This window comes from Triticum aestivum, chromosome 5B, assembly GCF_018294505.1.
Source record: "Triticum aestivum cultivar Chinese Spring chromosome 5B, IWGSC CS RefSeq v2.1, whole genome shotgun sequence".
Classification (NCBI taxonomy): domain Eukaryota; kingdom Viridiplantae; phylum Streptophyta; class Magnoliopsida; order Poales; family Poaceae; genus Triticum; species Triticum aestivum.
Genome location: NC_057807.1, coordinates 19,688,873 through 19,707,004, shown reverse-complemented (window position 1 = coordinate 19,707,004; position 18,132 = coordinate 19,688,873). Strand labels below are relative to the sequence as shown.

The 18,132-nt window shown below is 45.9% G+C and overlaps 1 protein-coding gene across 1 annotated transcript; it reads left to right on the top strand.

Moving 5' to 3' along the window:
• The first annotated feature begins 2,460 nt into the window (after positions 1–2,460).
• LOC123110161 (uncharacterized) lies at positions 2,461–4,463 on the top strand. Its single transcript, XM_044530626.1, has 2 exons — positions 2,461–2,687; positions 2,763–4,463. Exons 1-2 carry the CDS (start codon positions 2,539–2,541, stop codon positions 4,000–4,002), a joined length of 1,389 nt encoding a protein of 462 aa, XP_044386561.1. The 5' UTR covers positions 2,461–2,538; the 3' UTR covers positions 4,003–4,463.
• Positions 4,464–18,132: the final 13,669 nt, after the last annotated feature.

Sequence of the window (18,132 nt, the reverse complement as noted above, 5' to 3'; positions counted from 1 at the left end):
AACACTTCCAGTTCAAGGCGTTTGTGTTCCATGATGCATCGACAGGAGGCTACATCGTGATGCTCATCCTTAGGCCATACACTCACCTATCCTTTGCAAGAGTTGGGGATGATAGGTGGACCTTGCTGGAACCACACTGTGACTACCAGGACTGCACCTACAAGGATGGGTTGTTGTATGCAGCGAGTACGATGGGAGAAATTCATGCCTTCGAGCTTAGTGGTCCTGATGTTACAATGAATATCATCAAGGGGAGGGACGAGGGCTTTCATCCGAATGGTGTACACATTGTTCAGGCTCCATGGGGAGGTCTACTGCTTGTTTCAAGATTAATGGAGTTTGAGGATCCCGATAAAGACGTCGACCTTAAAATACCGGTTCCGAATACTAGGGAAATTAAATTAAACAGAGTTGATGATGGTGCCAAGAGTCTTGTGAAAGTTGTTTGCTTGCCTGGCCATGTGTTGTTTCTTGGGCTTAACGATTCACTATGTCTCAGTGCCAAAGATTACCTTGCTCTCAAGGGGAATCATGCCTACTTTACTGACAATCAACAGTACAATCAAGGACGTAAGAGTAGTCATCGCGATATTGGAGTAGTTGACTTGGGAAATTATAATAGCAAGGAGGACATTGTGTCACCTTAGCTTTGGTCCAACTGGCCTTCTCCCGTGTGGATTACATCCAGTCTTACTGTGATGAAACTGCCGCCGAATGACCGTTGGCTCAATGGACCTTTATGTGGACTCCCGAAGATAGAAGAGGGCACCTTGAGGGGTCTCTTTGCGAACCTTGGGATCCCAATCAGCATTGGTCCAACTGGGATGCTCCAGTGTTTGAAAAAGTAGGTCAGCTTCAAGAAGGTCTAATAAGACGCTCACCTAGGCGCGCTAGAGGGAAAGCTCGTTGCCTAGGCCCTAAGCTGTGGAGGACCATGTGCAGCAGAATATGAAACAGTGGCATTGGAGAGCTGATGATACAGGAGGCCGCATGGTGGCATCATGCTGTGAAGTTGTCATTTTTATCATGTATTTAAGTTTCATGAATGTGTCTCTTTTGTTATGTGGGACTCTGGAACTTTATTATGTCTCATGTGTGTGCGATTTTGTGTCATTTATGACTGGTGAGCGAAGTCAGAGGAATAAGAACTTTGTTATGCTTGTTTTGTTGCAATTTGTCATTTGTGATCTTGTGATGATCACTAAAGCGTCGTCATGTTGCTGTCTTGACCTGACGTGCTGCTGTTTGGAGCTGATGTGCGGCTGTTCCTAGGCATGCTGGAGGGAGAGCTCGTTTCCTAGGGCCTAAGCCGTGGAAGACAATGTGCAGCAGAATATGAAATGGTGGCTCGAAGGGCTAATGATTCAGGAGGCCGTGTGATGGCATCATGCAGTCAAGTTATCATTTGTATCAAGTATTTTAAGTTTCATGAACGTGTCCCTTTTGTTATGTGTGGAAGGCTACCTTAGTACACGTCAACCCCTTCCAAAACGGTGAATCATTCGACTGGGCCGTTATGAAAAAACAACACAATCATTCGGTACCCTCTTCTATCCCACGAAAGATAGGCAACTCTGTTACAAAAGGTCCCCATTGGTGAGCCCACGGGTCCTCTCCTCCATATGCTCCGGGGGGGGGGACCCGGGCTCTGTGTTGCGGGACTATAGTTAGCTCTCTTATACTTAGGGCTTTGCTCCCAAGACAACGGGGTTGTGGCAGTAATTAATGCAGTGCCATGTGGATTAAGAATAAGATTCCCCGATTCTTGCCACATTGTCGGTGGCGAAGAGGAGGTGGGTGGTCGTTTGGTCATTAGTCGTCTAGAGTGGTGGATCTGGTTCTGTGTTCGTGTTTTTGGCATGTATTCTTTGGAAGGTCCGTCAAGATAGCGCCTCGTGTATTAGTCCTTCAGCTTCTTCTTCGATTGATGAAGTTGGGCCAACTTTGCCTTCGTGAAGCAGTTGGTGATGTTAGATCTTTTCTGATTTAGGCTCATTGTCAACTTTTTTTGACAGAAATATTGTCAACCTTTTTCGTCACATACTTCTCTAGGATGGTGATTTGTTTCTTACATCGTTATCACCAACGTCCTCTAGCTCTTCTAAGGATTTCCCGCCCGCTTCGACAAATAATGTTGCCCTATCGTCGGCGGTGTTTAATAGGTCTAGAGGCGGAATCGAGCTTCCCTCACAATGGCGTCGTCGTTGAGTGTAGAAGGAAGACTTCGTCAATTTCCCTCAAGAATATTTGTGTAACTTTTTGTTTCTTGGTCCTATGTTTGTTGACTTTCATATATGGCCCTTGGCCTTTTCGCAATAAAAAAATGCAGTTTTATTGGATCGGCACAACTATTTTTGAGAAATACTAAACGTAATAGGAATAGACCCGCCGCTGTATAATAAAAGGAAAAAAAAAGAGGGAAAGGTCGCCGCCGCCGCTGATTCCAGCCTCCCGCCACCGCCGCCGCTGGTTCCTGCCTCCCGCCGCCGACGCCACTGCCACTGCTACCGCAGAGGAAGGCTGAGCCTGAGCGAAGCCATGGATCCAGCGGTACGGTCGCCCCCCTTCGGCAACCGTATCAACTCACCGCCGCGGGACCCTTCGCCCGAGGGGTCCGCCGGCGGCGCTCGGCGGGCGAGATCCTCCTCCGCAATCCCCAGACAGCCCGCTCGCATCTACATCCGCCGGTGAGGCCTCCTGCATTCTCCTCGCTCTCTCTTTTCAGAGTCTTTGCCTCATAGCTTACTGATGAAATTCCACAGAGGACCTGTCTCTCCACCGGGGTCTGAGGTTGCGCCGGCCGCATCGCCGGAGCTTCCGGAGGACATCCTGATGATGGTCCTCGCCACACTCGAGATCCCCGACCTCGTGCGCGCTGGCGGCGTCTGCGCCTCGTGGCGCTCTGCGTACACCGCACTGCGCAGCCTCGGCAAGCAGAAGCAGGCCCAGACGCCGTGCCTGCTCTACACCTCTGAATCCGCCGGTGAGCATGTGGCGTGCCTCTACAGCCTCATGGAGAAGAGGGTCTACAGGCTGACCCTCCCGGAGCCGCCTCTCCGCCACCGGTTCATCATCGGGTCCTCGTTGGGCTTCCTGGTCACCGTCGACGACAGGTCCGAGATGCACCTCGTCAACCCAATCACCGGCCAGCAGACTGCTCTCCCTTCAGTCACCACCATCGAGTACGTGAAGCCCATCTTCGACGAGTCGGGTTCGGTCCACGAGTACGAGTACCCGAGCCACTCCGCAAGACGGGCTTTCTTCACGCCGTCGATCATGTCTCGTTGCGAGCTGCGGGAACGCTTCCAGTTCAAGGCGTTTGTGTTCCATGATAATACATCCACAGGAAGCTACATCGTGGTGCTCATCCACAGGCCGTACACTCACCTATCCTTTGCAAGAGTTAGGGATGATAAGTGGACATTGCTGCAACCACATTGTGACTACCAGGACTGCACCTACAAGGATGGGTTGCTGTATGCATCGAGTACGACGGGAGAAATTCATGCCTTCGATCTTAGTGGTCCTGATGTCGTTACAATGAAGATTATCAAGGGGAGGGACGAGGGCTTTGAGCCCGATGCTGTACACATTGTTCAGGCTCCATGGGGCGGTCTGCTGCTTGTTTCTAGATTTAAAGAGTTTGAGGATCCTGATGAAGACGTCGACCCTAAATTACCTGTTCCGAATACTAGGGAAATTAAGTTACACAGAGTTGATGATGGCGCAGATAGGCTTGTGGAAATTGATTGCTTGCCTGACCACGCGCTGTTTCTCGGGCTTAACGACTCACTCTGTCTCACTGCCAAAGATCACCCTGCTCTCAAGGGGAATCATGCCTACTTTACTGCGATCAGCAATACAACCAAGGACGTAAGAAGAGTCGTCGTGACATTGGAGTGGTTGACTTGGGCAATTATAATAGCAAGGAGGACCTTGTGTCTCCTCAGCTTTGGTCCAACTGGCCTTCTCCCGTGTGGATTACACCCAGTCTTACTGTGATGAAACTGCCGCCGAATGACCGTTGGCTCAGTGGGCCGTTGCGTGGACTCCCGAAGATAGAAGAGGGCACCTTGAGGGATCTCTTTGCCAACCTTGGGATCCCAATCAGCATCGGTCCAACTGGGATGCTCCAGTGTTTGAAGAAGTAGGTCGGCTTCAAGAAGGTCTAATAAGACGCTCACCTAGGCGCGCTGGAGAGCGAGCTCGTTGCCTAGGCCCTAAGCTGTGGAAGACCATGTGCAGCAGAATATGAAATGGTGGCATTGAAGGGCTGATGATTCAGGAGGCCGCATGATGCTGTGAAGTTATCATCTGCATTAAGTTTCATGAACGTTTCATTTTTATTATGTGTGGGACTCTGAAACTTTATTATGGCTTATGTCTGATGTGTGTGTGGTTGTGTTTCTTTTATGACTTGTGAGAGAAGTTGGACAAATAAGAATTTGTTAACTGTTATGTTTGCTTTGTTGCGGTTTGTCATTTGTGAACTTGTGATGATCACTGAAACGTTGTCAAGCTGCTGTTTTGACCAGTTGTGTTGCTGTTTGGAGCTGATGTGCAGCTGTTCCTATGAGTCTAGTCTTCTCTTACTGTTGTTCATTTATTCTCTTAGTCTGACTCACCATCGCTGATGTCTGTTACGGCGGTGCTGTATGCAAGACATCAAGAAGCCAATGAATAGAAGTCAATATTTTAGAGCAGGTATGAGTCTAATCTGCTGCTGTTTTTGGTTACGTTGATGGATACTTGGCTGATATATTCTTCTTTGTATTTTATAAGCCATGCTCACATCAAATTCTTCTGATAGCTCCACTTGCAAGCTATTAGAAAACATAGTTGCATATGTGGTAAATCGACTAATTTGGGAATTCATTAATTCGTGGCTTGATTATTATATTGTTTTGTTGAAAGGTATACTTGTTGGTTCATTATATATTTTTTATATTGCTAAATATATACCAGCTTTCTAATGGTATGCACTACAGTAAACACATTAGTGTGTCCTTGAGTCCTAGCTTATTCATATGACAGAATTGTTGTCAATGTCTGATCTCGTGTCTGGCCACATGGGGAGATGGCGCGGCGCTTGCACATGGTGTCATGGCGAGGTGGGGTGGACCAATCAGGTAGAGATGAAGAAAATAGGCTTCAGGCGAAGCAAGTTGATAATCACAGTTTCCATGCAAAGAGATAATCACAGGTGAGATGTCATGACTGGGGGTGGTGCTACCCATCCTCTTCCTTCTCAGTTTCTCACTTGAGAAGTGACTGTTTTTCCTTCTGTTCTTTTGCGTATAGGTACTTAGGCCTCTTGTCGACAAGAGGAGCATTTTGCGTCAGTGACGCCTCCATTTGGGTGAGGTCTTTAGTCTTCATTGGTGAGTGTGAGTTCCTCTCAAACCATTATTTCCTAGGTTGTATCTTATTTAGTCTTGCGAAATTTCATCTGCAAAACAAAATGCCTGTGATGCTCCATTGTTGTACAAAGACTTGTGTTTCAAATGGTACTAGTTTGTACTCCCTCCATTCCAAAATAGATGACTCAACTTTGTACTAATTTTAGTATAAAGTTGGGTCATCTATTTTGGAACGGAGGGAGTAGTTTGTACATGATTTTGGCCTTCAAGGACGGAGTGAAATTCCAGACCTGTCCTTCGCTGATACAAATAGGTTCACACATTTTTTTTCTTTGCCATGAACTCATTTGAGATATCAGTCTTGCAATTTTCTGCAGCGGTTCAGAAAGGGATATTGAACAGATGGTGAAATTACCTGACGGCCCAGCTCTGAGACAGACAAGGGCGGTGCTGTTGAGGATACTGAACAGATGGTGAAATCGAGCAAAGGAAATGGCTACTGAGATACATTGCCGCGCTCTTGCTAGCTTGTTGCATTGCAAGGACGCTCACAAGGAGTTGGTCTGCGATGTGCATCGGCTTGCTGCAGTCATTGAATGGTGTACATTGCGGGTTCTGTCAGTGAGCATCGGTTTGGAAAAAATTCTGTTAAACCAGGCTCATGGACTAGTTCAGTTACTCTGAAGTATGGTTCACATATGAGCACAGAATCACCCAACTCGTGATGATTCCGTGCTTCAGTTTTGTTGGATGGGTGCAAACCTATAAAGTCGTACTTCACATTAACAGTTGCTGGCTACTGGATTTCCTGAGCAGAGATTATTTAATCCGAGGGTCCATGAACTGTTAGATGAGATCATATTTCTCACGGGACAGGCCTTTTCTCGCAAGTCCAAGATATCATATTGTTGTTGAATTCAAATTTGTTCATCGAACTAAAAAAATGTTCATGAATTTTCGAAACAATGTTCATCATATTCAAAAAATGTTCATTAAAATCGAAAAATGTTCTTGAATTGAAAATCTGTGCATCAAATTAAATATTCTACATCAACGCGTAGTTTTTTGAAATCACGAACGTTTTTTGAATCGGCGAACATTTTTTGAATCAATGAATGTTTTTTGCGAAATTCATGAACATTTTTTTTGCAATCATCAACATCTTACGATATCTGGAACATTTTTCCAAAATTCGCTTTTTCGACATTTGTAACTGTTTTTAAGTTCAGAATTATTTTAAAGAAGAAAAAACATGAAAACAGGGAAAAAACAAAAACAAAAAACCAAAAAAAAAACAGGGGCGTCCAGCCCCGCTCATGGACCGGCCCAATAGGGGCGCACTGGAGGAGAGGGGTTGCGCGCTGGCATGTTCGGCAATGCCTCGCGCGCCAAATAGGAGCTCCCTTATTCCCCTAAAAAAAGGAGCTCCCGCTCCCTTGTTTGAGCATCTGCATATTTGTTCCACATTTTTATTTGGGCTGGCATCTCCTTGTCACAGAGGTGTTGTCTAACAGATGTAGTTGCAAAGAGATCGAGTAATGTTTTTCCGTCCCGCAACCCAGGCATCCAACACCCGCTCGACCGGCCGGTGCCGGTCATCCCCGCCATGGATGTTGAGAGAGCCATCATTTGGCTCGGGCGTCAAAACGAGTTCCACTGGAGGGCCGGCCGTGTCTTCTCCCTCTACAACGAGCCAGTGGTGGATTTAGAAAATCAACTTTGGGTGTTCAATTTTTTTCCACCCTAACAAGAAAGACATTTTTTCTCCATCCTAAGAGATGTATTTCGCCTACCTAAAAGAGAAATCAAAAGGCGTGCTATAGCAACAACATCTCTTGATAGAATCTACAAATTTAGGGATTTCACAAATATAAATGAATTTTTGAATTGGGAAATTGGCTACCGTATTGTTCTCCCCTCTCTAGAATCAAGTGATATATGTGTACTGGTGCTGACTGATGACCTACTTGGGTTGCAGGGAGACGACCACCCAGATGCGCTTTTACAAGTTTGAGGTTTGAGCTTGGTTTGGACTAGAAAATATAGCTCCAACAATAACACAAGTGATATATGTGTGCAGTATATACTATATATATAATTTTTCTTATAGAAAATTTTGGGTGTAGATTTGTACACCCATGATCATATATGGATCTGCCCCTGCCGGCGAGCACCTCGGCTGTCTTCTCCCTCTAGGTGGGCTACGCGTGGTGGGACACCTTGCTTCGGTCCGGGACCAAGGTCTTCGACAGCGTGCACGGGGCGCGGCAGAGGCTACGTAAGAGATAATGAAGCAAGAGATAAAACATAAGAAATTAATGTAAGGTCTATTATAGATCATGAAATGACAAACGTGAAGGAAATATGCCCTAGAGGCAATAATAAAGTTATTATTTATTTCCTTATTTCATGATAAATGTTTATTATTCATGCTAGAATTGTATTAACCGGAAACATAATACATGTGTGAATACATAGACAAACATAGTGTCACTAGTATGCCTCTACTTGACTAGCTCGTTAATCAAAGATGGTTATGTTTCCTAACCATAGACAATGAGTTGTCATTTGATTAACGGGATCACATCATTAGGAGAATGATGTGATTGACATGACCCATTCCGTTAGCTTAGCACTTGATCGTTTAGTATTTGCTATTGCTTTCTTCATGACTTATACATGTTCCTGTAACTATGAGAAATATGCAACTCCCGTTTACCGGAAGAACACTTTGGGTACTACCAAACGTCACAACGTAACTGGGTGATTATAAAGGAGTACTACATGTGTCTCCGAAGGTACATGTTGAGTTGGCGTATTTCGAGATTAGGTTTTGTCACTCCGATTGTCGGAGAGGTATCTCTGGGCCCTCTCGGTAATACTCATCACTTAAGCCTTGCAAGCATTATAACTAATAAGTTAGTTATGAGATGACGTATTACAGAACGAGTAAAGAGACTTGCCGGTAACGAGATTGAACTAGGTATTGGATACCGACGATCAAATCTCGGGCAAGTAACATACCGATAACAAAGGGAACAACGTATGTTGTTATGCGGTTTGACCGATAAAGATCTTCGTAGAATATGTAGGAACCAATATGGGCATCCAGGTCCCGCTATTGGTTATTGACCGAGAATGGTTTTAGGTCATGTCTACATAGTTCTCGAACCCGTAGGGTCCGCACGCTTAACGTTTCGATGACAGTTTTATTATGAGTTTACAAGTTTTGATGTACCGAAGTTTGTTCGGAGTCCCGGATGTGATCACGGACATGACGAGGAGTCTCGGAATGGTCGAGACATAAAGATTGATATATTGGAAGCCTATGTTTGGACATCGGAATGGTTCCGGGTGAAATCGGCATTTTACCGGAGTACCGGGAGGTTACCGGAACCCCCCGGGGGGTTAATGGGCCTACATGGGCCACGAGGGAGAAGAGAGAAGGAGCCAGGAGGGGGCCGCGCGCCCCTCCCCCTCCTAGTCCGAATAGGACAAGGGAAGGGGGGCGGCGCCCCCCCTTTCCTTCCCCTCTTCCTCCTCTTCCCCCCTTCTCCTATTCCAACTAGGAAAGAAGGGAGTCCTACTCCCGGTGGGAGTAGGACTCCCCCCTTGGCGCGCCCTCCTAGGCCGGCCGCCTCCTCCCCCTGGCTCCTTTATATACGGGGGCGGGGGGCACCCTAGACACACAAGTTGATCTACGGATCGTTCCTTAGCCGTGTGCGGTGCCCCCTCCACCATATTCCACCTCGGTCATATCGTCGCGGAGTTTAGGCGAAGCCCTGCGCCGGTAGAACATCATCATCGTCACCACGCCGTCGTGCTGACGGAACTCATCCCCGAAGCTTTGCTGGATCGGAGCCCGGGGATCGTCATCGAGCTGAACGTGTGCTGAACTCGGAGGTGCCGTACGTTCGGTGCTTGGATCGGTCGGATCGTGAAGACGTACGACTACATCAACCGCGTTGTGCTAACGCTTCCGCTTACGGTCTACGAGGGTACGTGGACGAACACTCTCCCCTCTCGTTGCTATATCATCACCATGATCTTGCGTGTGCGTAGGAATTTTTTGAAATTACTACGTTCCCAACAGTGGCATCCGAGCCTAGGTTTTATGCGTTGATGTTATATGCACGAGTAGAACACAAGTGAGTTGTGGGCGATACAAGTCATACTGCTTACCAGCATGTCATACTTTGGTTCGGCGGTATTGTGAGATGAAGCGGCCCGGACCGACATTACGCGTACGCTTACGCGAGACTGGTTTCACCGTTACGAGCACTCGTGCTTAAAGGTGACTGGCGGGTGTCTGTCTCTCTCACTTTAGCTGAATCGAGTGTGGCTACGCCCGGTCCTTGCGAAGGTTAAAACAGCACCAACTTGACGAACTATCGTTGTGGTTTTTTATGCGTAGGTAAGAACGGTTCTTGCTAAAGCCCGTAGCAGCCACGTAAAATTTGCAACAACAAAGTAGAGGACGTCTAACTTGTTTTTGCAGGGCATGTTGTGATGTGATATGGTCAAGACGTGATGCTATATTTTATTGTATGAGATGATCATGTTTTGTAACCGAAGTTATCGGCAACTGGCAGGAGCCATATGGTTGTCGCTTTATTGTATGAAATGCAAACGCCCTGTAATTGCTTTACTTTATCTCTAAGCGGTAGCGATAGTCGTAGAAGCAATAGATGGCGTAACGACAACGATGCTACGATGGAGATCAAGGTGTCGCGCCGGTGACGATGGTGATCACGACGGTGCTTCGAAGATGGAGATCACAAGCACAAGATGATGATGGCCATATCATATCACTTATATTGATTGCATGTGATGTTTATCCTTTATGCATCTTATCTTGCTTTGATTGACGGTAGCATTTTAAGATGATCTCTCACTAATTATCAAGAAGTGTTCTCCCTGAGTATGCACCGTTGCGAAAGTTCTTCGTGCTGAGACACCACGTGATGATCGGGTGTGATAGGCTCTACGTTCAAATACAACGGGTGCAAAACAGTTGCACACGCGGAATACTCAGGTTATACTTGACGAGCCTAGCATATACAGATATGGCCTCGGAACACGGAGACCGAAAGGTCGAGCGTGAATCATATAGTAGATATGATCAACATAATGATGTTCACCATTGAAACTACTCCATCTCACGTGATGATCGGACATGGTTTAGTTGATTTGGATCACGTGATCACTTAGATGACTAGAGAGATGTCTGTCTAAGTGGGAGTTCTTAAGTAATATGATTAATTGAACTTAAATTTATCATGAACTTAGTCCTGGTAGTATTTTGCAAATTATGTTGTAGATCAATAGCTCGCGTTGTTGCTTTCATATGTTTATTTTGATATGTTCCTAGAGAAAATTGTGTTGAAAGATGTTAGTAGCAATGATGCGGATTGGATCCGTGATCTGAGGTTTATCCTCATTTTTGCACAGAAGAATTATGTCCTTAATGCACCGCTAGGTGACAGACCTATTGCAGGAGCAGATGCAGACGTTATGAACGTTTGGCTAGCTCAATATGATGACTACTTGATAGTTTAGTGCACCATGCTTAACGGCTTAGAATCGGGACTTCAAAGACGTTTTGAACGTCATGGACCATATGAGATGTTCCAGGAGTTGAAGTTAATATTTCAAGCAAATACCCGAGTTGAGAGATATGAAGTCTCCAACAAGTTCTATAGCTAAAAGATGGAGGAGAATCGCTCAACTAGTGAGCATGTGCTCAGATTGTCTGGGTACTTCAATCGCTTGAATCAAGTGGGAGTTAATCTTCCAGATAAGATAGTGATTGACAGAATTCTCTAGTCACCATCACCAAGTTAGTAGAACTTTGTGATGAACTATAGTATGCAAGGGATGACGAAAATGATTCCCGATCTCTTCGTGATGTTGAAATCGACGAAGGTAGAAATCAAGAAAGAGCATCAAGTGTTGATGGTTGACAAGATCACTAGTTTCAAGAAAAGGGCAAAGGGAAAGAAAGGGGAACTTCAAGTAGAATGACAAGAAAGTTGTCACTCCGACGAAGAAGCCCAAAGCTGAACCAAAGCCTGAAACTGAGTGCTTACACTATAAAGGAAATGGTCACTGGAAGCGGAAATGCCCTGAATATTTGGTGGATAAGAAGGATGGCAAAGTGAACAAGGGTATATTTGATATACAGGTTATTGATGTGTGCCTTACTAGTGTTTATAGTAGCCCCTGAGTATTTGATACTTGTTCGGTTGCTAAGATTAGTAACTCGAAACAGGAGTTACAGAATAAACAGAGACTAGTTGAAGGGGAAGTGACGATGAGTCTTGGAAGTAGTTCCAAGATTGATATGATCATCATCGCACACTCCCTATACTTTCGGGATTACTGTTAAACCTAAATAAATGTTATTTGGCGTTTGCGTTGAGCATGAATATGATTTGATCATGTTTATTGCAATACGGTTATTCATTTAAAGTCGGAGAATAATTGTTGTTCTGTTTACATGAATAAGACCTTCGATGGTCATACACCCAATGAACATAGTTTGTTGGATCTCGATCGTAGTGATACACATATTCATAATATTGATGCCAAAAGATGAAAAGTTAATAATGATAGTGCAACTTGTTTGTGGCACTGCCGTTTGGGTCATATCGGTGTAAAGCGCATGAAGAAACTCCATAAAGATGGATTTTTGGAATCACTTGGTTATGAATCATTTGATGCTTGCGAACCGTGCCTTTTGGGCAAGATGACTAAAACTCCGTTCTCCGGAACAATGGAACAAGCTACTGACTTATTGGAAATAATACATACCGATGTATGCGATCCAATGAGTGTTGATGCTCGTGGCAAGTATCGTTATTTTCTGACCTTCACAAGATGATTTGAGCAGATATGGGTATATCTACTTGATGAAACATAAGTCTGAAATAGTTGAAAGGTTCAAAGAATTTCAGAGTGAAGTGGAAAAATCATCGTAACAAGAAAATAAAGTTTTTGCGATCTGATCGCGGAGACGAATATTTGAGTTACGAGTTTGGTCTTCAATTAAAACAATGTGGAATAGTTTCACAGCTCACGCCACCTGGAACACCACAACGTTATGGTGTGTCTGAACGTCGTAACCGCACTTTATTGGATATGGTGCGATCTATGATGTATCTTATCGGTTTACCGCTATCGTTTTGGGGTTATGCATTAGAGACAGCTGCATTCACTTTAAATAGGGCACCATCAAAATCCGTTGAGACGACGCCTTATGAACTGTGGTTTGGCGAGAAACCAAAGTTGTCGTTTCTTAAAGTTTGGGGCTGCGATGCTTATGTGAAAAAGTTTTCACCTGATAAGCTCGAACCCAAATCAGAGAAGTGCATCTTCATAGAATACCCAAAGGTAACTATTGGGTACACCTTCTATCACAGATCCGAAAGCAAGATTCGTTGCTAAGATGGATCCTTTCTAGAGAAGGAGTTTCTCTCGAAAGAAGTGAGTGGGAGGAAAGTAGAACTTGATAAGATAATTGTACCTTCTCCCAAATTGGAAAGTAGTTCATCACAGAAATCAGTTCCTGTGACTACTACACCAATTAGTGAGGAAGTTAATGATGATGATCATGAAACTTCAGATTAAGTTACTACAGAATCTCGTAGGTCTTACAGAGTAAGATCCGCACCAGAGTGGTACGGTAATCCTGTTCTGGAAGTTATGTTACTAGACCATGACGAACCTACGAACTATGAAGAAGCGATGGTGAGCCCAGATTCCGCAAAATGGCTTGAGGCCATGAGATCTGAGATAAGATCCATGTATGAAAACAAAGTATGGACTTTGATTTACTTGCCCAATGATCAGCGAGACATTGAGATTAAATGGATCTTCAAGAGGAAGACGGACGCTGATAGTGTTACTATCTACAAAGCTAGAATTGTCGCAAAAGGTTTTTGACAAGTTCAAGGTGTTGACTACGATGAGAGTTTTTCACTCGTATCTATGCTTAAGTCTGTCTGAATCATGTTAGCAATTGCCGCATTTTATGAAATCTGGCAAATGGATAAACAAAACTGCATTCCTTAAAGGTTTTCTTAAAGAAGAGTTGTATATGATGCAACCAGAAGGTTTTGTCAATCCTAAAGGTGCTAACAAATTGTGCAAGCTCCAGCGATCCATCTATGGACTGGTGCAAGCATCTCGGAGTTGGAATATATGCTTTGATGAGTTGATCAAAGCATATGGTTTTATACAGACTTTTGAAGAAGCCTGTATTTACAAGAAAGTGAGTGGGAGCTCTGTAGCATTTCTAATATTATATGTGGATGACATATTGTTAATTGGAAATGATATGGAAATTCTGGATAGCATGAAAGGATACTTGAATAAGAGTTTTTCAAAGCAAGACCTCGGTGAAGCTGCTTACACATTGAGCATCAAGATCTATATAGATAGATCAAGACGCTTGATAAGATTTTTCAATGAGTACATACCTTGATAAATTTTTGAAATAGTTCAAAATGGAACAGCCAAAGAAGGAGTTCTTGCCTGTGTTACAAGGTGTGAAGTTGAGTAAGACTCAAGACCCGACCATTGCAGAAAATAGAAAGAGAATGAAAAGTCATTCCCTATGCCTCAGTCATAGGTTCTATAAAGTATGCTATGCTGTGAACCAGACCTATTGTATACCTTGCTCTGTGTTTGGCAAAGGAATACAATTTTGATCTAATAAGTAGATCACTGGACATGGGTCAAGAATATCCTTAGTGAGGACTAAGGAGATGTTTCTCGATTATGGAGGTGATAAAAGAGCCCGTCGTTAAAGTTACAACGATGCAAGCTTTTACACCAATCCAGATGACTCTAAGTCTCAATCTGGATACATATTGAAAGTGGGAGCAATTAGCTAGAGTAGCTCCGTGCAGAGCATTGTGGACATAGAATATTTGCGAAATACATACGGCTCTGAATATGACAGACCCGTTGACTAAGCTTCTCTCACGAGCAAAACATGATCATACCTTAGTACTCTTTTGGGTGTTAATCACATAGCGATGTGAACTAGATTATTGACTCTAGTAAACCCTTTGGGTGTTGATCACATGATGATGTGAACTATGGGTATTAATCACATGCAGATGTGAATATTGGTGTTAAATCACATGGCTATGTGAACTAGATTATTGACTCTAGTGCAAGTGGGAGACTGAAGGAAATATGCCCTAGAGGCAATAATAAAGTTATTATTTATTTCCTTATTTCATGATAAATGTTTATTATTCATGCTAGAATTGTATTAACCGGAAACATGATACATGTGTGAATACATAGACAAACATATAGTCACTAGTATGCCTCTACTTGACTAGCTCATTAATCAAAGATGGTTATGTTTCCTAACCATAGACATGTGTTGTCATTTGATTAATGGGATCACATCATTAGGAGAATGATGTGATTGACATGACCCATCCCGTTAGCTTAGCACTTGATCGTTTAGTATTCTGCTATTGCTTTCTTCATGACTTATACATGTTCCTGCAACTATGAGAAATATGCAACTCCCGTTTACCGGAAGAACACTTTGGGTACTACCAAACGTCACAACGTAACTGGGTGATTATAAAGGAGTACTACAGGTGTCTCCGAAGGTACATGTTGAGTTGGCGTATTTCGAGATTAGGTTTTGTCACTCCGATTGTCGGAGAGGTATCTCTGGGCCCTCTCGGTAATACTCATCACTTAAGCCTTGCAAGCATTATAACTAATAAGTTAGTTATGAGATGACGTATTACAGAACGAGTAAAGAGACTTGCCGGTAACGAGATTGAACTAGGTATTGGATACCGACGATCAAATCTCGGGCAAGTAACATACCGATGACAAAGGGAACAACGTATGTTGTTATGCGGTTTGACCGATAAAGATCTTCGTAGAATATGTAGGAACCAATATGGGCATCCAGGTCCCGCTATTGGTTATTGACCGAGAATGGTTTTAGGTCATGTCTACATAGTTCTCGAACCCGTAGGGTCCGCACGCTTAACGTTTCGATGACAGTTTTATTATGAGTTTACAAGTTTTGATGTACCGAAGTTTGTTCGGAGTCCCGGATGTGATCACGGACATGACGAGGAGTCTCGGAATGGTCGAGACATAAAGATTGATATATTGGAAGCCTATGTTTGGACATCGGAATGGTTCCGGGTGAAATCGGCATTTTACCGGAGTACCGGGAGGTTACCGGAACCCCCCGGGGGGTTAATGGGCCTACATGGGCCACGAGGGAGAAGAGAGAAGGAGCCAGGAGGGGGCCGCGCGCCCCTCCCCCTCCTAGTCCGAATAGGACAAGGGAAGGGGGGCGGCGCCCCCCCTTTCCTTCCCCTCTTCCTCCTCTTCCCCCCTTCTCCTATTCCAACTAGGAAAGAAGGGAGTCCTACTCCCGGTGGGAGTAGGACTCCCCCCTTGGCGCGCCCTCCTTGGCCGGCCGCCTCCTCCCCCCTGGCTCCTTTATATACGGGGGCGGGGGGCACCCTAGACACACAAGTTGATCTACGGATCGTTCCTTAGCCGTGTGCGGTGCCCCCTCCACCATATTCCACCTCGGTCATATCGTCGCGAAGCTTAGGCGAAGCCCTGCGCCGGTAGAACATCATCATCGTCACCACGCCGTCGTGCTGACGGAACTCATCCCCGAAGCTTTGCTGGATCGGAGCCCGGGGATCGTCATCGAGCTGAACGTGTGCTGAACTCGGAGGTGCCGTACGTTCGGTGCTTGGATCAGTCGGATCGTGAAGACGTACGACTACATCAACCGCGTTGTGCTAACGCTTCCGCTTACGGTCTACGAGGGTACGTGGACGAACACTCTCCCCTCTCGTTGCTATATCATCACCATGATCTTGCGTGTGCGTAGGAATTTTTTTGAAATTACTACGTTCCCCAACAAAACATTGTGCCAAGGTTGTTTGCTTGTGATGAACACGTAGGCACAATGTTTATCATTGCACGATCTGTAACCGAGGTCTACGTAAGCCGTGACCTCGTGGTTTGCCACTCGGCGTATTCCTCAATACTCGGCAACGTATTTGCCGCTACGAAGGGAAGATGGGTGTCGAGATGACAATGGCTAGGAACGACGGAGGAAGTCTCAATTATTAATTTTTTTGAATTGCCACAACTTTATTTAACTCAAAATAACTTCATAAATACAAATAATGTCTTGTAAATTCGAAAGCCACACGTGGCGACCAAAAGGTAAAGTAGTTGCTTCCTTGAAGAGGGTGTGAGCCTCAACACTCAGACCCCTCTTCTCGTGGATAAACTCTATAGACACAAAATCATGTATTCTCTCTCTGATATCCCGAATGATAGATGCAGAAGACCCATTGTATCCACTCTAGAGATAGAGCCTCAAAATGTGCCAATAGATTCTAGGCGGTTCCTACAAATCGGGGAGCTAATTTTATCCAATTTTAAGCCGCCTAACCAGCCATTCGATTTGCTCAACTGGGATGTATTAGAGCCGCACGATTCCTTCTCAATTATCGCTTCCATCCGTGGTCACGCATCCTAGCTTGTCCCCTGCGAGCAGCAATGGGGTCAACGCTCCAGCATTGTTGCAGAGTAGCAGAATTACTAGTGACCGTCGACGAATGGCTTCATTGCAGCATCGGTGGCCGGCGACGAGGGCTTCAATGCAGCACCGGTGCCCGGCGGCGAGGGCTTCATCGCAGCATCGGTGACCCGACGGCGGCAGTGTCGCCGCCCGCTCCATTGCAGCGCCGCCCTCCTCGACTTGTCACGCCGCCGGCAACAGTGCCGCCGGCAGCTCCATTGCAGCGCCGCCCTCTTGACTTGCAGCATCGCCGCTCGCTCCGTTGCAGCGCCGCCCTCGTCAACTTGTGGCGCCGACGGCAGCAGCGCCGCCGTAGCGCCGCCGGAAGCAGCGCGCGCTCCATTGCAGCGCCGTTGTCCCGCCGCCGGCATCAATGCCCCGCTCCATTGTAGTGTCGACGAGCAGTGGCGAGCGCTCCCCATTGCAGCACCGGGCAACCCTGTTGCAGCACTCCTACAACAGAAAAAAAGCGGCAAGTAGTAGCGGTTCCCTTTTTGCTCTGCAGCAGCGGGCAGGGGCAGCAGCCGAGGGGGAGCAGAGCTTGCGTCAGCGGTGGCCGGTGTTGGCACCGATCTAGAGGAAGGGGAAGACCTCGATGCGGGAGGAAAAATGCGTGGCCGTGGCTTCCCGCGTTGGCGGATAAGGACGCTAACTAAGCGGTGCGTGGGGCCCAGCAAGAGATGACGTGTGTGGGCTGGGCAGTTGACCGAGGAAGCACAATGTGGGTGGACGCGTGGCACGCTAAAACGACGCGCTTTATTTCTCTAGAAAAAATCAGCCGGATGGATTTAAGAGTTTTCCTATATTCTAATAATATTTCCGCGACTCCGATCCTCCGCGACAATCTGTACCATCCCTGTTTGATCCAACGGCCAGAATCGAATTTTCTAGTATCATTATTTTCTATTACCACAAACCCAGATTCTACTCCACCATAGTCGCTCCCAGGTTTCGGCGACGCTCTCGGAAAAACAAAAATAAAACACCCGAGCTGGAGCCTCCTCTCTCGATCTGTTCCTCCCTCCCTCCCTCCCACATCGCCGCCGACAGCACCCCCACCGCCGCCGGCGACCCCGCCCTCTCCCGCACCGCCGCCGCACTCCACCCTCTCCCTTCACCTTCTCTCCCTACCCCAGGCCGGGCCGCGGATCAAGCTTCTCCCCCCAC

Excerpts from the sequence above, each read along its gene's own strand:
- LOC123110161 (XM_044530626.1), top strand. The coding sequence starts at position 2,539 with ATGGATCCAGCGGTACGGTCGCCCCCCTTCGGCAACCGTATCAACTCA. Across the intron at positions 2,688-2,762 it reads GCTCGCATCTACATCCGCCG|AGGACCTGTCTCTCCACCGG; the intron begins GTGAGGCCTCCT and ends GAAATTCCACAG.